General features: G+C 36.9%; 1 protein-coding gene across 2 annotated transcripts; it reads left to right on the top strand.

Moving 5' to 3' along the window:
* The first annotated feature begins 23 nt into the window (after positions 1-23).
* On the top strand, positions 24-16,440 carry LOC106867350 (uncharacterized). 2 transcript variants are annotated; one of them, XM_014912199.3, is made up of 3 exons: positions 24-796; positions 12,033-12,350; positions 13,643-16,440. In XM_014912199.3, the coding sequence occupies exons 2-3, from the start codon at positions 12,056-12,058 to the stop codon at positions 14,236-14,238; spliced, it is 891 nt and encodes a 296-aa protein (XP_014767685.1). In that variant the 5' UTR covers positions 24-796; positions 12,033-12,055; the 3' UTR covers positions 14,239-16,440. The 2 variants fall into 2 exon arrangements, with proteins under 2 accessions (XP_014767685.1, XP_089204603.1); XM_089348477.1 differs by lacking the exon at positions 24-796 and adding an exon at positions 3,387-3,663.
* Positions 16,441-23,605: the final 7,165 nt, after the last annotated feature.

Raw genomic sequence — 23,605 nt, forward strand, 5'->3', positions numbered from 1 at the left:
CCACTTTCCTCTGCGGCCATGCCTGCTGCAGCTCACTTTCATCTTGTTTGTTAGTGAGGCTCATCATCCTAACGTCATCCTCATCAATCCTGCCTACGTCTTCTTCGGTCTTCCTCATCCTCGCCCATCCAGTACTCCTTTCGGTAAATTTTCAGATTAACACCCGCACGATTTTCACTAGGGTTTTAGGGTTTAGGGTTAGGGACGGAATCCCCTAACCCTAAAACCCTAACCCTAACCGTAACCGTAAACCTAAGCCTAAAACCCTAGCCCTGACCCTAACACCTTAGTGAAAATCTTGCGGGTGTTAATCTGAAAATTTACCCCCCTTTCATCTAAGGTCTTGTATTCCTCCATCTTATACTGCTGAGACCCTGTTCTCTCACCACAGTTGTGTTCTATATTTCAAGCAATTTGGCATTAAACATCCAGCAGAGAACGTTTGCCACATTCTTACCAATCTTTCCCTGTTTTTTCCTCTACATTCATAACACACATTTCACTCCTGTAGACAGATATCGTTACTCACAGAAATGGCTCCCTGAAATTTTTCTGTTCCCTCCATACTCCATGCCCTCACAATATCCACCTTTACAGCTCATTAACTCATCAGAGTAACAAACTACAATTAATTCTAACCTTATCAATTATGAAATTAGGAATAACAGTCATCATCATCATCATCGTATAATGTCCGTCTTCCTTGCTAGCATGAAATTAGGAATAACAAATTTTCAAGCCTTCCAAGTATATTGAGAGATTTTTCTTAAGCCTTTGTAGTTTTAAAAATCCACAGGTAAGTAACTTGCTTATCAACCACATGGTTCCGGGTTCAGTCCCACTGCATGGCACTTTGGGCAAGTGTCTTCTACTATAGCCTCGGGCTGATATATATATATATATATATATATATATATATATATGTATATATATATATATGTATTGTCCCCCCAGCATCGCTTGACAACCAATGCTGGTGTGTTTACGTCCCCATAATCTAGCGGTTCAGCAAAAAGAGTCTGATAGAATAAGTACTAGGCTTACAAAGAATAAGTTCTGGGGTCGATTTGCTCAACTAAAGGCGGTGCCCCAGCATGGCTGCAGTCAAATGACTGAAACAAGTAAAAGAGTAAAAGAGTTGGATCTCAGTACCCATTCTAGTGTACATGTTTACAACCATTGTTCTAATGAGTCTAACGAGTCTACCGGTCAATTAAGCGTTTGCAATCTTGGGTCCTCTTGCAGCTAACTTTTCTAGTGAATATGAAATCCTTCTCTTTTGGCTACCAGTAATCTCACGGTACTCTTTACATACCCATGGTTATAATTAGTACACAGTACATCCATTCCCTTTCTGTATATCAAATATGGTCGTTCGCTATTAAGTAGTTGTGTTTTAGTTTCTATTCAGCTGAGACTCATTTTCACTAAATCAATTCTCGACCCTTCATGTATGGAAGTTTTCTTCTGTTCAGCCCCATCAATGAACTAAGTCACTGGGATACAGGTGTTTCCATGGACAGCTCGTCTTCAAGGCGAGAATGTTAAAGCAAAACAATATTAGTACCACAGATTGTAATAAATTCACATATAAATAACCAGACTCAAATCTATTTGAGGGGTTTGTCCCAGGTTCAGTCCCAATGTCATCATCATCACCATCATCTTTTGATGCCCATGGTCCATGCAAGCAAGTGTTAGATGCTTTTATAGGATTCAATGTGTCCAAGAACTGCATTGGGCTCCAATGCCTTCTTTGGTATGGTTTTTACAGCTGGATGCTCTTCCTAACATCAACCACTCTACAGCATCGACTAGGGGCTTCTTTTTGTGCCCCCAGCACTGGTGGGGGTAACAATGCAGCTTGTAAGACTACAAACCCTGAGAGAGTTTTGCTGTATGCTAGGAAATGAAGGAAGGGGCCAGAAGAGATCAAGTTTCTTACTGTAGAGGGAGCTACATGTCTGCTCACATTTTAGAAGAGAAGATGGGTGGGTGTGATTGGGTGAAGTTAGGAAGGAGTAAAATTAGTGGTGATGAGGTGTCTAGAAGGACCCTCAATGGTTCTCCTGTCCCTAGTCCTATTCACCTCTGGTGAGTAGAAATAAGTGGGGACAGAGGAACTAGGAGTGTGGGTGGATCGAGGTTACATGAATGTATGGGAATTGTGTTAACGGATGAATATGTCATCATTTAATGTCCATTTTCCATGCTGGCATGTGTTGGACTGCTGTGTGTGTGTGTAAGAATATAATGAATGATGGGAATGGATGGAGTGGATGGTGGATAAGGGTGGAAGGGGTATCTAATGATGCCTGTGGGGGTGAAGAGCAGCAGGACAATAATGTTGACACGGTAGACATGTTGATGGGGGGGGGGGCAGGAATAGCAGTTCTTTCGCACGTGTAAATTTACCATAGACTGCAAAATGGATTTCAATATTTCCTAAGCCTTCAGTGCTATCTTGCTCTGCTTTAACTATTCTGTTACCATATTCCAGGTGAAATAGACAGACTTTATTTCAGTTAAGTTTGAAAATACTGAAGAATTTAGTAGAATGATGTTGTCACTGTTAAGCTGATGTTCCGAAGATAAATTAACATGAAATTTTGATGGAAGGTTTTAAGTTAGCTTTTTTTCAACACTGCATTTGTATTGTAGAACTAAGAGTGCTTCTAGATGGTTTGGTGTCAAAAGGATCAAAAGGTGTGAAGTAAATCAGAAATCTAACAATTCTGGGACAAGGAGCCAGCTATTATTATCTTCAAATAGAACAGAGAGGATAATAAAACAATTCAGTTTGAAAATAATGTAATAAATAATCAAATAAAATATCAAATCAACTTTGTTGAAGCTGAATACAAAGTCTGTTTTGTTCTGGAATTTATTACAAAGAAAAAAAAAAACAAGACAAAAGAAAAAGCAAAACAAAGGCATTGATAATGAGTTAAAGAAAAAAAGAGAAAAGTATCAATTGTATTGAGGTTATTAGGTTTCAAGAAGGTTTTCCTTTCAGTCAGTTTTGAACGTAGAAGGCTGACATGGTGGTAACCTAATACTTGAATCAAAAACGAAACACGGGTATCACAAGTGGTGTGTTTAGTCATGTGAGAAAGACTACGAATCAAGTGATTTCACTGACAAAATCCATTCAATGTTTCACTGTTTCCTTTGTGTGCATGTGTGTGTGTGTATATATATATATATATATGTGTGTGTGTATGTGTGTGTTTGTATGTATGTGTATATATATATGTGAATAGGGATATATGTGTGTATATGCCTGTGAGTGCATATATGTTCATACATACATACATACATACATATATATATAACATATATGTATGTGTGTATATGTGTGTGTATAAAGTTTCAAAGAAGAATGTATGATGTTCTTTTAGAAAACAAATTAAATATTTGTCATTGAAATAACAGATGCAAATACATCCCTGCTCATCTTTACATAAGGATTTAATGTCGGTAAAATATTCAAGACAAAAAGGAAATCCAGGATTTATCTAATCAACAAAAGAACTCTCAAATTTCTTAGAGAAAATAATTTTTTAATCATTTATTTATTTTTAACCAAAAAATTAATCAGTAATTGTCTAGATATGGATTATTTTCTCCTTTTTTCTCTATTTTGTTTAAGTTTTCTCAAAGGTGAGTCTCACATTTTGTATTGGATTGAAAGCATTTTATATTTGAGGTTTAACATAAATTGACCAGATATAAACTTAAAAATGTGTGTGTGTGTGTTGTTAAAAGTTATGCTTATAAATATTTGCGAAAAGAGAGCTGATCCTTGTTTTTGCATGCACATAAACACATACACACATGCATGTTTACATACATACCTATATACACATTTGTCTTGTATGGTATTTTTACACATACACACACGCACACATTTATCTATGTATGTATATATATATATATATATTCCCACATTTTCTGGATACAATCAGAACAGTAAAAATTTGTAAAACATTTCAGGAATTCTCCATTTGAGGTTTATGAGATGAACATGTGCACATAATTGCATATACATATGGAATACATATTCACACACACACACACAGTAATGAAATTACAAACATGTTTTGTCATGACATGTACACGCACGAATACAAATTTATATACATATACATACATATATATATATATATATATATATATATATCAACAATAATTAATAATATATTTTGTTTAGGACAGGTATAATTACCAACGCAAGAACATGTATCATACATCAAAATGAAGCTGGTCCTCTGTGGATCACATCCTTACTTCTCAACATAGTCACCGTTTCTATCAATTGCAATGTTCCACCTTCGAATGAGAGCATGTATCTCTTCCCCCGTAAAATTCTGTTGACTGTTCTTTGAGACTTCTTCACTACAGTTTTCATTTCCTTATCACTGGAATAATGTTTGCCTCTCAAACCCTTTTTCATGGCGCCAAAGAGATGATAGTCTGAAGGTGCTAAATCTGGTGAGGGTGGAGGTATTGAAGAAGTGGCTCAAAGAACAGTCAACAGAATTTTACGGGGCAGGGATACATGGTCTCATTCGAAAGTGGAACATTGCTATTGAGAGAAATGGTGACTATGTTGAGAAGTAAGGATGTGATCCACAGAGGACCAGCTTCATTTTGATGTATGATATATGTTCCTGTGCTGGTAATTATACCTGTCTTAAGCAAAATATATTATTAATTATTGTTGATATATATATATATATATATATATATATATGTGTGTGTGTGTGTGTGTGTGTGTGTGTGTGTGTGTGTGTGTGTCAATCAATTGAGATAACCAGAAACCTCCCAAAGTTATCTTGATTGAAACAAAAGTGCCTTACCACTTTGTGATTCTGCAAAGAACCAACTTTGATTTAAACCCCAAAGGACCACCCACCCATCCATCCATCCATCCATCCATCCATCCACCCATCTGTTCATCCATCCACCTATCCGTCCATCCATCCATCCATCCATACATACATCCATACATTTACATACAATTGTTTTCTGTTTCATTGTACAAACACATGCAAGTGTATTATACATTCTTGTATTATACATACACATACATTAGTGTATAGAGTCTAATGTATGTATATGTGGTCACTTGGTTAACGAATATTTAGAAGTTTCAGCTGAATTAGTATAACTGGTAAAAGCTTATTACTGAGCATCTGAGCACTAGACACAATAATTTCATAATTATTATCCTGGCTAACATTAACATTTACACACATACATATATATATATATATGTATATATATACTATTCACACATGTGTATGTATGTATCTATATATATATATATATATATATATATATATATATATATAGGAAAATGAAAAAAAGCCAGAATGCTGAACTGGAAGCATAATTTAATAAAGATTTTTTCTAACCGGTTTTCATTGCGATGGAGCAAATTATCAAGAAGAAGGAGAATGAAAATGTTTTTTTACAAAGAAGTACAAAAAAGTACAAAATGAAGAAAATAATATATAAAACAATAATATATAAAAAAAAATAAATATACCCATACATTATATTGTCTTTGAGCTTTTGTAGTTCAATAGTAGTTAACACAACCCCACTATTTACTGACTTATATATATATATATATATATATATATATATATAGATACATACATACACATGTGTGAATAGTATATATATACATATATATATATATATGTATGTGTGTAAATGTTAATGTTAGCCAGGATAATAATTATGAAATTATTGTGTCTAGTGCTCAGATGCTAGATAGAATAGAGACAGCTGATGAAGGGATATTCCAAGTGGCTTTCCGTTTTCCTATGTGTTCGTTCCGTTGTCTGTAGTTTATTGTTCTAACGTCCTGTACCCTGATATGCATGTATATACACATGTAGATGTAAGTATGTACATATATGTGTGTATACATGTATATATATTCTTTGTATTATATATATATATATATATATATATATGAACAATAATGATAATAACAGAGGAAACTGGTAAACATTTGGAATATTCCCTTACTATTTACACACACACACACACACACACATATATATATATATATATAAACATAATTAAGGGATCAGCAAATATTTGCTTCACCATATACCGAAGTTCAGAAATAGCAGCTAAAAAAGCTGAGATGCTATCTGTGGGAGTCTCAGCTTTTTTAGCTGCTATTTCTGAACTTCGGTATATGGTGAAGCAAATATTTGCTGATCCCTTAATTATGTTTATAAATATATATCAGCTTTTAAATAAGTTCTCCACCAATAATGGTGCTTACATACCGATGGGCTTGGTAAAAATTATTAATTATTAATTGTTGATTTATTAATGAATTGATAAATTGATAATCCTTTACCCTTTTTAATTTATATATATATATATATATATATAAATATATATATATATATATAAATATATATATATATATATACACACACACATATATATATACACATATATATATATTATATGCATATATATATATATATATATATATATATATATATATATCATACACACACACACACACATACATCATCATCATCATCGTTTAACGTCCGCTTTCCATGCTAGCATGGGTTGGACGATTTGACTGAGGACTGGTGAAACCGGATGGCAACACCAGGCTCCAGTCTGATTTGGCAGAGTTTCTACAGCTGGATGCCCTTCCTAACGCCAACCACTCAGAGAGTGTAGTGGGTGCTTTTACGTGTCACCCGCACGAAAACGGCCACGCTCGAAATGGTGTCTTTTATGTGCCACCCGCACAAGCCAGTCCAGGGGCACTGGCAACGATCTCGCTCGAAAATCCTACAGGAGCCAGTCAGGCGGTACTGGCAACGGCCACGCTCAAAATGGTGCATCTCATGTGCCACCCGCACAAGAACCAGTCCAGGGGCACTGGCAACGATCTTACTTGGCTTGCCGGGTCTTCTCACGCACAGCACATTTCCAAAGGTATCGGTCAGTAGTCATCGCCTCGGTGAGGCCCAATGTACGAAGGTCTTGCCTCACCACCTCAGCCCAGGTCTTCCTGGGCCTACCTCTTCCACGGGTTCCCTCAACTGTTAGGGTGTGGCACTTTTTCACGCAGCTATCCTCCTCCATTCTCACCACATGTCCATACCAGCGCAATCGTCTCTCTTGCACGCCACAACTGATGCTTCTAATGTTCAGCTTTTCTCTCAAGATACTTACACTCTGACGGGTATTCACATTGACATTACACATCCAACGGAGCATACTGGCTTCATTCCTTGCGAGCTTACGTATGTCCTCAGCAGTTACAGCCCATGTTTCACTGCCATGTAGCATGGTTGTTCGTACGCATGCGTCATACAGTCTGCCTTTTACTCTGAGTGAGAGTCCCTTTGTCGCCAGCAGGGGTAAGAGCTCTCTAAACTTTGCCCAGGCTATTCTTATTCTAGCAGCTACACTTTCAGCGCACCCACCCCCACTACTAACTTGGTCGCCCAGATAGCGGAAGCTATCGACTACCTCTAGTTTTTCACCCTGGAATGAGATAGAAGTTGTTTCCTGTTTGTTTGCAGTCTTTATTGCACCTGAACATCTGCCACAAACAAAAACTAACTTGCTAGTTAACCTGCCTTTGATGTTGCTGCACCTCTTATGTGTCCATAGCTTGCACCGTGTACATCTTATAGAGTTACTACCTACTCCTTTTCTACATACTGAGCAGGGCCATCTACCTGAAGGGGTTTGTGTTTTATCTACCTTCCTACTTATTAGGATTTTGGTTTTAGCTAGGTTGACTCTAAGGCCCTTCAATTCTAGACCTTGCTTCCACACCTGAAACTTCTCCTCTAGTTCTGATAGTGACTCCGCAATTAGGGCAAGGTCATCAGCATAGAGGAGCTCCCAGGGGCAACCTGTCTTGAACTCCTCTGTGATTGCCTGGAGGACTATGGTAAATAAGAGGGGGCTGAGGACGGAACCTTGGTGGACCCCTACCTCTACCCGGAATTCATTGCTGTACTCATTTCCAACCCTCACCTTACTGGCAGCATCTCTGTACATGGCTCGCACAGCTCTCACTAACCATTCTTCTATCCCAAGTTTCCTCATTGACCACCAGATAAGGGATCGGGGGACCCTGTCAAAGGCTTTCTCCATGTCAACGAAAGCCAGGTACAGAGGTTTATCCTTAGCTAGGTATTTCTCCTGCAACTGTCTCACTAGAAATAAGGCATCAGTAGTGCTTTTACCTGGCTCGAACCCAAACTGCATCTCATCTAAATTGATTCGCTCCCTAATTAGTTGGGCTATGACCCTCTCTGTAACTTTCATAACCTGATCTAACAGCTTGATGCCTCTGTAATATACCCATATACATATAGTAATGATTAATGAAGGAAACAAAAGATAGATTTTGTTCTGGTCTTTAAAGACTAGAATCAAATCCATCTTCTGTTTCTTTCATCAGTTATTCCTATTTCAACTAAAACTGTGGAATTCCTGATGTAGATCCAGTGGAATTATACTCCAACCGTTGATGACACCAGGTGGCTCAAAATGGTGAATGTACTTTACACAGCATGCTAATTGACATATACCCATTAGTCCAAAAAAATTATACACACACACAACAGGCTACTTTCAATTTCCGTCTATCAAATCCATTCACAAAATTTTGGTTGACCCAGAACTACAGTAGAAGACATTGGCCTCCATCTACTGCACAGTGGGACTGAACTTGAAACCACATGGTTGGAAAGTTTTTTCCCCATACACCCACCCTAACACTTTAATAGACTTTTATTTTTATTTGATATTTACAAATTATAATCAATAATTCCAGTGAACCAACGTCCACCCATAAATATTTCATTGTAGGTGCAGGAGTGGCTGTGTGGTAAGAAGCTTGCTTCCCAGTCACATGGCCCCAGGTTCAGTCCGACTGTGTGACACCTTGGGCAAGTGTCTTCTACTATAGCCTCGGGCTAACCAAATCCTTGTGAGTGGATATAGTAGACGGAAACTGAAAGAAGCCTGTCATCTATCTGTGCGTGTGTGTTTGTCCCCCACACTGCTTTGACAACCAATGTTGGTGTGTTTACATCCCCATAAGTTAGCAATTTGGCAAAAGAGACCTAACAGAATAAGTACCAGGCTTAGAGAGAAAAAAGTTCTGTGGTTGATTCATTTGACTGAAAATTCTTGAAGGCAGTGCTGCAGCATGGCCACAATCTAATGGCTGCCACAAGCAAAAGAAAAGTCTAGAAGCGCTCTACTAATGCAGTCATTTCACCTTCCATTTACAACATGTAGCAAGCATGCCACATGGGACCCTTGTGATCTCACATAATTCTTCTCATTAATCATTAACAACATACAGTAATTATAGTCCATCCAAAACTACAATGTATAAACAATGGGGTTGGTCTCTACATTTCCTGGAGGGCTCCCATAATGGCAAAGTTTCTGTTGAAGATTAAACTGAAGAAGATTCACTGCACTAAGCTGGAAGTTCCACTTGCTAATGACCGGGGTGTTGGTTTGTTTATATCACATTGTGAAGAATGAAAAGGAAGACTTTGCAAATGAGAGGTGTTATTTGAGTGACAGAACCAGAAAAATATGTGAGGGGTAAGTTAAGGGGAATGGAAGAACTGAAAGCATAGACTACAAGATTGGTCAAAAGTCACCTGACAGTAAATCAAAATTCCATAAATATTATCTGTAATTCTGTAATGATTCGAATGGAAAAATGTGTCAGTCGAGAAGGACTTCAGGTTGAACAATTTTCCTGAGGTTTCATATTTAGGTGCTTTTATTAAATTCATTCAGTTGTTAAAAATTAAATAAATCTTGGAATTAAATGGGTTTCATTTAGTGTCAGCTGACTTTTGGCCAACCCTGTATGTTATGAATGTGAGTTTGAGGGAGTTTATTGTTGTTGTTTTATAGCAGGGACAGTATAAACTGAATAAGGGGTGGTTTGGAATCTGAAGGATTTGTTGTTTTGTGGCAGTGGGACCCCAGAGATTGGACACACTGGTTTGGTTGTAAGGAATTTATAAAAGAGGTGTGGAGAAAAAGAATAATAAACGAGTTGGATGTCGTCAATGAAGATTAAATTACTTCAATGCTCACAGATCATCACAAACCTCAGACATCTTGTTGTAGTACAAAGTAAGGACTGAGATAACAGGTGGCATGGTGATACACATTCTGCTCCAGTATACACACACACACAGAGGGATACATGCACACACGCACACACACCATCCCCACATAGTATTACACCTGCATGCTTACACACACATTTGTACACACATACATTCAAACACCCCTCCCCCCAACTACACATTCATACACACACTTACACAAGCACAACCCCCCCCCCCCCCCACACACACACACTCATACAAAAATAAAGAAAGCTTTCTTGATTGTCTGAATAAGTGTTAGCTTTGAATTACAAGGTTTGGTGGATTATCTTACATGGAAAAGATTTAATTTCTCTCTCACAGGTTGACAACAATTTAAATACAGTAGCACCACATTAATATCTGATCACCATTTCAATATTGAACCGAGGGGCCTCATGTTGATAAATACATCTCATACAATGTTATTCTTTTCTACTCTGCTTTATTTATATAAAACCTGTTTAATTATCACTAAAACCTTTACTCTTGTAGAGAATCTTGTATATCAGCCGTGACACAACTTTCAAATGACACATATCTTGGTACTTGGTTAAAAATATTTCAACCCTTTTGATACCGATCTACCTGAGATTGTCCCTGGGCCCATGATACAGACTCTGTGTTTTAAATTGATCCTTCCATAAAAATTTCAGGCTAATTCCAAACACCAGATTAACCCTTTGGCATTTAAGTAGACCATATCTGGCCCATAGATTTTATCTGTTTTACATTCAAACTGGCCAGATCTGGCTCCTCAAACCTTCCCTACAATGTCATCCTAAAAATAAACAATTGCATCATTGAAATCTTAAATTTATGAGATGAATCATGATTCATTCAAAACAATGTAAATAAATAAACATTACATTTAATAAGATAATCTGAATGTTCACGGGTTAATAACGACATAAGTTATTTTACTAAATTCTTCATTATTTCAAAATTAATTGAAACAAAGCCGGTGCATTTCAACAGAAACGAGTAGGAGAGAAGTTCAGTGGTATAGCTGAACCTGAAGCAACAGGAAATGGTTTTGTGGGAGTTTACGGCTGTTTTATAAAAGCAATTGCTTAATTCTTTAGCATTCCTATTATTCTGTCAGAAGTAATGCTTATTTTTTCACACTGTTTTGAATTAATCATGTATTATCTTGTAGCGATGAGATTTTGATTTTTAGAATGACATTGTCAGGTAGGTGTAAGAAACCAGATCTGGCCAATTTGAGCATAAAACAGACAGAATATTTTGACCGGTTTAAATGCTAAAGAAGGCTTAACTCTCTGACACTTTGAATTTACTAATTTGTGAAAAATCTATCGAATCTATGTTCTCTACCCTCAGAAGTAAATCTACCCATTTTCAGCTGGTTGAAATTAACCCACTTTTGATATTAACCCACTAACGATGGTTCCTGGTTTTAATAATACAAAATTCCTGTTTTAAAGCGATATAAATTAAAACCTTCCATCATAATTTCATGTCCCAAACACCAGATTAATAATGACAGTTAAATGAAACAAAGGCAGAGTATTTCAGCAGAAATATGTCAACAAAAAGGTTAAATTCTTACCCCAAATTCCAACAGCTACCAGCCTTCAGAAGTTTGTACAAAACATCAAATTTCTCCACTAACTTGGGAAGTTTTTTTAGGTGTTATGTTATTGTTCCTTTAATTTTGGTCAACTCATAAAAATACAACAAAATTCCTCAATGAAATGAAGGAAGAATTTTTTCTATAAAAAATATGAAAGATACAACAAAAACTAACATTTCTTGTAGATTTCATAATTTCAAATAAATAATCTTTTTTTATTTCATCGTTTTTAGATGTAGAAGGACAGATACAAATAATGATTACTGTGAAAGAATCTTCTGGAAACACCAACAACACACAATCTTTAAATTGTAAAGTAACAGATTTAACAGACACACACTTGAAATGTGAACATATTTGGTGGGTACAAGAAATAGACCAGGACACTCACAAAGAAGTGGTTTTGACCATTAGTAAACAACCAAAATTCCATAATGGATATTTTTCAAAAATAAGAATAAGTGACAGACGTACAGCACAGGTTTTCAGCTGCAAAGCTTTGTGTAACTTGCAGACGTTTACTGCCACCTGTCACCTTCCGGAGAAAAAAGGTAAAGCAAGTTTATAAACAAAGAATAATAAAGATTAATAACCCTTTTGAGACTAACTCATCTTGGACTGACCATGGTTCTATGAAACATGTTTCTTACTTGAAAGTGATCTAAATTAAAATCTTCCTTCACAATTTCATGTTAATTTATGTTCCAATCAGCAGCTCAATAATGGCAAAGGCCTCACCAAGGCCAACATTGTTTCCACCCTTCTGGGGTCAGCGAATAAAACACCAGTGTTTGGGCTGATTCTTCTCGTCATCTCTAAGGCAGCAGAAAGTGAGGGGGAATAAATATCGGAGATGCCTTGCCCCATACAGAGAAACTGCAGGGGTTATTCAGAGGTTTGCTCTTCGAAAGCCCTTCCATTAGCGCCAACAGATATCTCAGGGTCACAAGTGTTCTGCCCCTTAGCCTGCGCACTTCACCTGAGTGGGGCAGGGAACTAGTCTTCCCCTACAGAACGGTTCCACTTGCAGTTTCTTTTCAACCATGGCCACCTTGAGCTAGTTCTTGCTGCTGGGCCTATTTCCTTGGTGGCTTTCTTCAAAGAAAGAAATATTTTGCAGTATTTCTTCTGAGTTCAAATCCTGCCAAGGTCAACTCTGCCTTTCATCCTTTTGGGGGTCAATAAAATAAAATAGCAGTCAAGTACTGGGGTAGATGTAATTGATTAACCCCCTAACCTGAAAACTGTTGGCCTTATGCCAACATTTGAAACTACTACTACCACCATGAACATGGATGGGGGGGGGGGGGGGTCAGTGTAACCAACTTGTCCTCTCCCCTCCCAAAAATTTTAGGCCTTGTGCCTGTAGTAGAAACTACTACTACTACTACTCAAAAGCTATAATGAGCTAATTTAATGAGGAGGTACGTTATCCTGAGGTTTGGTGAGAACAAGTCTCCTCAAACCTCAAGCATCTTTCTTAGAATTTGTGCAGAATACAGAATTGCACTTTTCTGCAGTTTGGTAATGCATGTCTCAATTCCAGTATTCTTCAGCCTCTTAGATTGCAATTTGGATGTGGTATCAAATGCACCAAATACCGCAAGAACAATCTTCACTTTTGCCTTCCATAATCTGTTCATTTCTCTTTGGCTAAGTCTTCGTATTTCTCAATTTCTTTGGTATCCACTCTCTTATCAAAAAGGACTTTGCAAAACCCATCATATTACACTGTTTTTCTCTTTTTCTTGTTCTCTACAGTCATATCTTTTTTTTTTGCTTCAATAATAATTATTATTATTATTTGTGTTTGTAATCTCCAATATAGTTTCATTTGTTTCAGAGACTTCAGTGGAATGCACAACCCATTTCTTTGCTACGTCCAAAAAAATTGGTCAGATTCCAAATCCAGAAGCAGAATTGATTCACTTGAAGATGGTTTTAAACATTTTAGTTTTCATACTGTGTGTTTTAAGTATCATTTTGATTTTGAATTTCATTAGTTGTGTTATCAAGAAGTTCCACAAAAAGACTGCAAAAAAATCTTCAGGAATGGAAGAAGATATGTCAGACGATGTTGACAATACAGAGAAAGATGAGTTGGAGACAAACAAATTAATTGACGAGGAAGTGAAACCTGCCTATAAACCTCACAACAGACCAAGTATTTTGTTAAATGGACAATTGTTGTTTGAAGGCGACACGCCATTTGCTAAAGTGACATACAAGTCTGATAAACCAGTGATTTCTTTTGTTGATAATACAACAGCTCTTCAAAACTGGGACCCTGGAGTCTCATGTTTTACTCTGGCACCCAGTGAAAGTGATTCTAATGAAGAATACATTGATAAGAAAACAGATTTGCTTGTCCCATACAATGATTGCTATGAAAGGAACCATTCTGCATCATGTCCTGAGGTCCTCCAAAGCATTTTCTAAATCAAGTTTGAAGGATGCTTCTTTTGTAACCCTTTTGGCACCAACTGAACCAAAACCGGTTTTCGTTTCAATGATACAAATTTCCTGTTCTAAAGTACACTAGATTTACATCTTTCCATCAAAATTTCATGTTATATATCAAACACCAACATAATATGACAGTTATTTTACAAAATATTCCTAATTATTATCAAAATTTATTAAAACAAAGGTAGTGTATTTTAACAAAAGGGTTAAAACTATTTATTTAGGCATTATAAATACCTTATAGTGCTTACTGCCATCTTCCTATATTTTGGTTACTGATTTAGCATTTGGTACCAAAAACACTATTATCTGTAGTTATAACTGGAGATCTGCAACCAGAGTATAGAAGCTGCGTGCAAATGTGTGTGTGTGTGTGTGTGGTTGTTCTGTTGATAATGACAGTCAAGATGTAAAAAGTTGAAAGCATAACTGTTTCCAGAGTATAGTAGTTGCATGTTTTGGACAAAGCTAAATGGTTTGTACAGCTGACCCTGGGACTACATGACTGATTAGGTCCATCAGTCAAGTGTAAATCAAAAACCATGTAAAAACAAGGGAGATATATGTCTAAGTAGCAGTATAGCCTGGCTTTGCCCGGGATTAAGTTAGGATTATTGAGCTAATCAAGTTCTTTCTTTCAAACCAAACTAAGTAACATCGACGTCAAATTTGGGCAGAATCAGAGTCGCGACGGGAGCTCATGGGTTGGGAGTTTGATTGGCAGAGGTGATCAGGTTACACATGCCAGCCCTTTGAAAACACCACCCCCATCATCTAACCCCTCTTTGCACATGGGTCGGGAACCCTTCCAGCAAGAAAAATAGAATGCTCAAAAGGGCTCCCGATTCTCTGTCAGAAGTGGTTCTGTTCAGATCACAACGAAGTCTTAAGTGTATGTATAATGTCTATTGTTTGTATTTAACTTCTAATTTTCATTAGTTATGGAATTTACAGGTAGAATAGAGCTGCTGTTTTGGAATTCATCTTTGAAGGATATCCCCATTCCATCTAGAAAGGAATATTTTTTGTTACTTATTAAATTTTTCTATATGTGACTGGATTTTCATGGATGAGTTCATGAACTTTGGTTCTTTTCTCTAAATTATATATTTATATATTATATACTGTGAAACTTAATTTAATTTTAATTTTTGATAAATTAAATTTGATTGAGTTTTTACCTGTAAATTTGGATTTTTATCCCTAATTTGATTATTATTATTATATATATATATATATATATATATATATATATATAGGCAACACACACGTACATACACCATTAGCATACATATTTTTTGTACACATACATGTTCGTGTGTGTGTTGCCCGTATATCAACAAAACATTTTTTCCTCAATGGAAAAAAAAAACCAACAAAAGTCTTAACAAAAACTTACTCGTCGCTAGAAGGGGACTTAACTCCTGTTTGTAAACAATTGTGGATTTCTCCAATTTGAAAATTATTAAAAGTTTTCGTTGAAAATTTATTTTTACTGCTATTCGCTGGTGCCTCTGGGAAAAATAAATTGATGAAAATGCAGCTAGGGTCATGACGAATGTCCTCCTAAAATTGGAGCGACATGCATACTAATTTGTGGACGTGCATAAATTACATTCACGTACACACACACATCCTGCCTTTTATGTATAAAGATGATAATAAGAAAAACACAGCTTAAACAGTTATTTATTCAAACAGATATAACACAATTATCACGTGCACACACAACACACATCTGTGTACCATACCTATTGTACATACACCACTGAAAGGCATGATGTTATGGTTTTTGTCTGAGAGTAAATCTGTTCCTAGATACATTGATTTAAAATCACTAAGTATTGCAGTGAGGTGAACATTATCCTGGCAGTTACTCACAAGAATGCCAGACACATTTTGACCTTCTTGGACCATGTCGATGATGTGTACCTGGTTGTTACCTGCCCAAATGAAAATCCATTCTCCTCCAATGTATAAAAAACAAAAAATAATGAGACATTCACTGATATTGCAGAAAGCTTGCCAGGCTGCAGAAAACTTGTCCACAAAACAGCATTAAATTAGTATATCATACTAAATGTATATACATAATTGAAAGGCAAGATGCTGTAGCATGCGTGTTGTAGTTATATTGGGTTTTATCTTCTATCCAAAATAAAACTGTTTTTTTTATCTCCTGTGTTATTGCTATATATGTATGGTTAAAGTTATTGAATACCTACTGACAGTTCTGGTTCGGACTTTTACTTCATTTTATTGGCATCACATGGTTGGGAAGCAAGCTTCTTAGCTGCACATCCACATCTGCATCACACATGTTTGGGGTATGTGTGACTGTGGGTACCTTTGTCTTGACATCATGAGATATCTGTAAATGAGGATCATCATCATACACCATTGTTCATTTACAATCTTCTATGATAGCATGTCTGGCTGAGGGGGGAATATTACCTTGCCCTGGAAGCAGGTGAAGGTTGGCAACAGGAACAGCATCCAGACTTTGAAAATCTGTGTCAGTAAATTCCGTCCTATCCATGCAAGCAGGGAAAAGTGGACATTAAAACAATGATAATGATGATGACAATTCTTCTGTTCTATACTTAAGAGATGAGGAATTATTTACATTATTTACATTTGATGGATGTTTGTTGTTAACACAATGTTTCAGCTGATATACCCTCCAGCCTTCATCAGGTGTCTCAGGAAAATTTTGAACCTCGGTTCTCATTCCTAAGGTATTTTTCCGTGTTATTATTATTCCAGGCAGTGACCTGAACAACAACAACAACATTGAAAAATACCTTAGGAATGTGAATCCAGGTTCAAAATTTCCCCAAGACACCTGATGAAGGCTGGAGGGTATATCAACCAAAATGTGTTAACAACAAACAAGATGAGGACAAATATCCGTCAAATGTAAATAATGGACAATTCTTCTGTCAAAGATCCTATTTTCCCATTTAAACAATCAATTTCAGAATTCTGAATTATCTTCTTAATCCAATATTGATGGAAACACTTCAAAATGAATTCATTTCTACACAATTATTTTTTAATGAAGTTAGTACAAACTTAGAAAGAAACAAAGAAATAGTTTGTATATAAAAAAAGCACCAACCGATCATGGTCGTTGCCAGCCCCCTCTGCCAGTGGCAGATAAAACCCACCCACTACACACTCTTGGAGTGGTTGGCGTCAGGAAGGGCATCCAGCTGTAGAAACACTGCCAGATCAGACTGGAGCCTGGTGCAGCCTCCTGGCTTCCCAGACCCCAGTCAAACCACCCAACCCATGCCAGCATGGAAAACGGACGTTAAACGATGATGATGATGATGATAAATATCTGAAATATAATCAGTTTTTTTAGAAATATCGAGTTTAAGTCAAAAATTTTATAATATTTGCACAAGTGCTAAGGTGGTGAGCTCGTAGAAACGTTAGCGCGCCTGGTAAAATGCTTAGCAGTATTTCGTCTGTCTTTATGTTCTGAGTTCAAATTCTGCCGAGGTCAACTTTGCCTTTCATCCTTTTTGAGTCGATAAATTAAATACCAGTTGCGTACTGGAGTCGATCTAATCAACTGGCTCCCTCCTCAAAAATTTCGGGCCTTGTGCCTAGAGTAGAAAAGAATATTTGCATAAGTGCTAGTTTGTGATGTATATATCACATGACCAAAGGAGTTCAAGCCATGGAAGGTAGCTGCTGAGGTTTATAGTATCATAGTAGTTGGTGAGCAGACATGTGTGATTTGAAAGCCACACAGATGAATGTGCAATGTTGTCTAGTTCAGGAACTTATGTTTTACAATTTCAAAGTGGGCCATAATGCCACAGATGCAACCACAAACAGGTGAAGGCACAGTCGATCATAACATAAATAGCCAGACAGTTCAAGAGATTTTGTGTTGCAAGAACCTTGATGATCAGACAAAGTGAAGTAGACCTAAAACTGGATTCCAAGGATGTGCTCCAAGCCAGAGATGCAAATCTGGTGAGTTTGGCATCTCACTGATGTATGCCATTGTGTGGCAAAAAATACCCGGCATTGGTTAACAGAAAACAAACTTTTCTGCAGCGAGACAACTCAAGACCTCATACCATTCCAGCGACCCAACATAAACTCCAAGAACTTGAGGGAATTGAAAGGATTCCCCACCCAGCATATAGTCCGAACCTAACTTCCTTGGATTAATACTTGTTCCAACTTGTGGCTCACATCCAGTGCTAGGGACGCTTCATCAATGAAGAGGTGGAAGCTTTTTTGCTTTATTTTAAATCAGAAGAATGCTTATGTTGGGAAACAAACAGCCATAAATGCTGCTATCACAACCAAATTGATGGAGTCCAAGTTTAAATACTTTTAAAAGCTGCCACTTAAAAAAAAAAAAAAAATTTCAACAGGCAAAGGGTTTTTTTCTCACCACCCAAACAGGGAAATTGTAAAAAAAATTAAAAACACAGCACAAAAATATATTCATCTCTTTGTATTAGTTCCATAGAAGCATGGGAATGGCAATCAAATCTGCAAAATGATCTATTGTCATTTTTTTTTCAGGAATTTACAAGCTTATAAAAAACATATATTGCAGGTCTGCTTCCAATAATAATATTAATAATAATAAACAACAACAATTGGTGTTATTTTTACTTCAAAAGTATAGAAAATTACACTTTTCTTTTAATTATTTCTATTATTCATTTTTACAAATAAAAAATAGAAATATATGAAGAAGAATTTGAAATTGTTCTAATTAATTGTAAACGATATCACTGCATTTTATTATCAAAAAAATATAATTGTTTCAAAAGAAAGCATTTAAGTATCACAATTGGAGAGGAAAAAAATAATTGGCACTGAGAAGTCATTAAGCATTTTATTGTACGTTTATAATAAAGGAATTTAAAAGAAAAAATAAAAGAACTGTAGAACTATACAAGAAACAATTCTCTTATGTAAAAAAAATCAAACAACCCAAAATTCTTCAAGCAATTCACTCTAAGCTTTTTCCTTTCCACATATTATCTGAATAAGGAATAATCAATCCATCTTGAAATTTGCAAAAAAAAGAAAAAGAAACATATACATCCATTAACCCTTTTAATATCAACCTGCCTGAGACAGCCCTGGTTCTAGGATAGAAATTTCCTATTTTAAAATTATCTCAAAATCTTCCAGTTAACCATTTCTGATGAAATACACTGAATTTGTTTCAATTAACTTCAAAAAATAATGAAGAATATAGCAAAGTTAACTTTGACCTTAAGATGATGTTTGGAACATAACTCTACATGGAATTTTATTGGAAGGAGAAAATTTGGATCATTTTAAGATGAGAAACTGATATCATAGAATTAGGGTTAGTTTCATGTAGGTTGGTATAAAAAAGCTTAATTCATATTCCAAACCCCAGCTTAATACTGACAAGAATATTTTACTAAATTCATTATTTTCATAATTTACTGAAACAAAAAAGGGAGCATTTTTTAATAGAAATTTGGTAGAAAAGAGGGTTAAATAAGGGAATATAACACTGCCCACCCATCAACTGGATAACATGTGAGACAACAATAAAAGGCACTTTGTATGTTCTATAGTTGAGTTCTTGTGGGTTTTATGAATTACCAACTTAATTACTCCCTGGATTGCATGGATTTACAAGTTGGAGATTTATTCTGCATGTGTTAAATGTAGGATGTGTTAAATGGCAGAGAACAATCGAAGGATCTCCAATACGGATCAGGATGATAGTCTATTGTAAGAAACATCCTCAGATGGTCTGGTTGTTATTCCTTCAAATAGCTGGATAAATACAAACAATACACAACAAAGGGACACGGACATTGGATCCATAACAGAGTCAAGGATTAAAGCCACTCAGCCACCAAAATGGCACCTATCTGTGGTAAGATGGACTGAGCTAGGGAGAGTTTAAAAGGATCTTGCCTACAGAGCTGATAAAAAATCCTTTAGTCACCTCAACATTTATGACTGACATTAACAATTCAGATAATCATCTTATGTCCACATTCCATGTTATAGAATGGATGGATCCTCACAGCGCCATCCCCTCGAGAACTACAGTTGGTTTGGTTTCTGTGGTTGGAAGCCCAAATCCAGTTAAACTGCACAATAGAAATTTGCAGTAGATTATAGTGAATACTTAATAAGTGAGTAAAAATTTAACAACCATTATCACGATGGTTTTAATGCTCACTTTTCTATGCTTACATGGGTCAGACAGAATTTGTTGAGGCAGATTTTATGCGGTGGAATGTTCTTCATGTCACCAACTCTCACCCGTTTCTAAGTAAAGTATTAATTCCTTAGTCTATTGGACAACAAACAGCCCAAACATGGTTACATTGAGTGAACTGGAAACAACTGAACCCTGTTTGAATATCCTTTTCTTTATAAAGATTAAGCAACATGTTGAAAAGCCCAGATGTGCTTTCATGGAGGACTGCAAGCAAAGGACACAACATGTATCAATAGCAGAGTCCTTTGTTTCTTGTCCTAAACATTGTTTTATGGAACAAATGATGAATGTTTGAAGAAGTCAAAGAGTGAGATGGGACAAACCAACTGAAAGATGGATCAGTGGTTTGTGTCCAGCAACAAGAACCACCACATGCATTGATGGCTCAAACACTTGACCTCCCCATTTAAGGTTTCCCAACTACGAGTGAGTGGTTGTTGTTTAACCCCAGGTCAGCTCTGATCAAACAGACCTATGATCATAAGCATTCCAGCTCTGCCCATTCTGTCATTTTATATGGCTAAAACTACAACTGGGTTCTACTTGCTTTAACACAATAGGGTGGAATGTGTGGGAATTTGGTTACTATTTCAAGATTAGGAGGCTGCATAGAGGCGTCATCAGGTTAGTGTAATTTAAGACTGTAGACAATAAAACTGAAGAGGAGGAGGAGGTACATTCAAGTGTGAAGTTTAATTCCCATCTGAAAGGAAGTTACCTGTAAAAGACTGGCATCTTATTAAGAGGTAAATTTCTCTCTCCTCCACTTAATGCCACAAGAACCAAACATAAGCGTTGACTTAATGGCTCATGGAGTCAGTAAAAAGACAGATAGTGTGACCTAGGAATTACAGATACAATCCATTTGACAGGATTTGTCACATTTACCCAATCTATTTAAAAATATTGAAGTCAACCAAAAGCCTAAGATACCATGATCTGAGACTGAGTCACAAATGTGAAATGAATGACTCAATTTGTTGAACTATACTTGAGTCAAGATAGCAAAAGTTACTAGTGATAAATGCTACCTCTTCCATGGACATCAATGCCTGGTTCAATGATTGAAACCAAGGAAAAAACAACCTCAGCCATGCCTAACACCTAACAATATCTCTGGATGGAAAAACTCAAGAAGAACTCTTCTCCAATTGACATGGAGATCTCTCCTGCTAATGATTTCCCTCTTGACTCAGAAGCACCATGGATTCTATGGAAGACATTCGACTACCTGAGAACAAGAATGGGATGATTGAAATTTGTTATGGTCTGATGAGTGTACAAGACCCCTGTGACGGTGGCAAAGCAGACCATTTTAGTGAGAAGCATTGCTTTGTCTTCCCTCTGCTACTCAGTCTCTGCAGTACAAAAGATGTCGCAGAGCTCAATAGAAATACAAAGAACTATTTAAGGAAACAGGAAACTTTTATATAAACATCAATACTTTGAAGAATTGCAAGAAGAACCATGCCAGTTTCTATTGTCTTCTGGTTGAGAATGGATTCCATTTTCATCTCAGAACTGGATTAAAAAACAAAATAGTGTAAAAACATCTAAAATTGCCAAATTATGCAAATTATAATTTTTCTGTTTTTGTTTGTTTCAAGAAAACATTTTGTAGTTGAATGGTTTCCTTTCCTTTGACATGGTTCATTTCAGAATATGATTATCATCTTCCGTGGTTGGGTGGATATAAACAATAGTTTATAATATGAAAAGAAATATTTACATGAGGAATTTCTCCAGACAATATTGCTTTGCCATAAAAGGTGGCAAAGCTGGTAGAATTATTAGCACACCAGTCAAAATGCTGAGTTCAAATTCCACTGAAGTTGACTTTGCCTTTCATCTTTTGGGGTTGATAAAACAAGTACCAGTTGAATACTGGGGTTGATGTAATTGACTTACCCCCTCCCCCAAAGTGCTGGCCTTGTACTAAAATTTGAAACCCTTATTGCTATGCTAATGGCATATGAAATGTTATGACAGCCATGCATTATATCCTGTCATTGACATTAGCCTGCAACTAATTTTTGTGCCCCTCCCCATTAGGGGAGCCACTAGCTAAGACTAGAATAGAATGGCAGCTAGTTAAGGACTTAGAGGAGGCATTGAGGTTGGGCTCTACATCCCACATTCTGGCAGCGAGAATGGCCTTGGACCGTCACCTCAAAGCCAAACACGAGGGGTGCAGAGTCCGGGCTAAAGTGCGCATATTGGGCCGTGAGGGAATTAATGCTGTCGGATGGGCCCGTACGGTAGAAACCCAGTGTGGCAATGATGTCACAATAAAGTCTCTTGTTGATGACAATGGGAGTTCAGTCGACGGACAAGACATGATGTGTGAGGCACTTTACAAGTACTTCACTGAGTTATTTGGGAGGGGTGGGACGCTGGATCATGGTGAGGCCCTTAGGGACTTCCTGTCCGGTGGCCCGAGATGCTGAGTGCTGCGAAGGGCCAATTACAGCCGAGGAGGTGATCAAGGTACTAGGCAAATGCCCCGGGGAGAAGTCACCGGGTCTTGATGGTCTACCCTATGAATTTTATAAAAGTATGCCAGACTTGTTCGAGCACCTGTTGGCCATTGTCTACACCTATTGGCAGCAGAATGGGAGAATTCCCAAGTCTGCGAGACGAGGGGTGGTGATGTTGATCAGGAAGGACCCAGAAGTTAGGAGGCGGTGGCAGGAGCAAAGGTTAACAAGGACAGGTTGGTTAGTTTGCAACTCAGCATCTGGAGGATCAAGCCGATGGCGTCCAATAACGTTGTGGAGTGTTGGACAAAAGGTCCTGTTAAGCTACTTGGAGTTTGGATTGGTCCAGACTTCCAGATTTCCCCCGACTTACTTCCAGTTATTGCAGGAAACGGAACTTGTTCCAAGTATAATTATACATGTTTCTACATGTTGCATTGTAAATTGCAGCTTTCCACTAGTATTCGTTTGTCTTTTACGGCTTCAGAAGTGGACTAAGGTATTATTAAATGGAGGCAGACGAATGCAGATCAGTGATCAGGCTCTTATACTTGAAAGGTCATAAACCAAAAGAGACTTTTGATGAGATGAAAGAAGTTTATGG

The sequence above is a fragment of the Octopus bimaculoides genome, chromosome 3 (assembly GCF_046866305.1).
Source record: "Octopus bimaculoides isolate indiv1 chromosome 3, ASM4686630v1, whole genome shotgun sequence".
In the NCBI taxonomy this organism is placed as follows: Eukaryota; Metazoa; Mollusca; class Cephalopoda; order Octopoda; family Octopodidae; genus Octopus; species Octopus bimaculoides.

Bases quoted from the DNA above. Each gene is read 5' to 3' on its own strand.
- LOC106867350 (XM_089348477.1), top strand. From the start codon at position 3,615: ATGGATTATTTTCTCCTTTTTTCTCTATTTTGTTTAAGTTTTCTCAAA. The intron at 3,664-12,032 runs GTGAGTCTCACA...CATCGTTTTTAG, and splicing joins TTGTTTAAGTTTTCTCAAAG to ATGTAGAAGGACAGATACAA. The intron at 12,351-13,642 runs GTAAAGCAAGTT...CATTTGTTTCAG, and splicing joins TCACCTTCCGGAGAAAAAAG to AGACTTCAGTGGAATGCACA.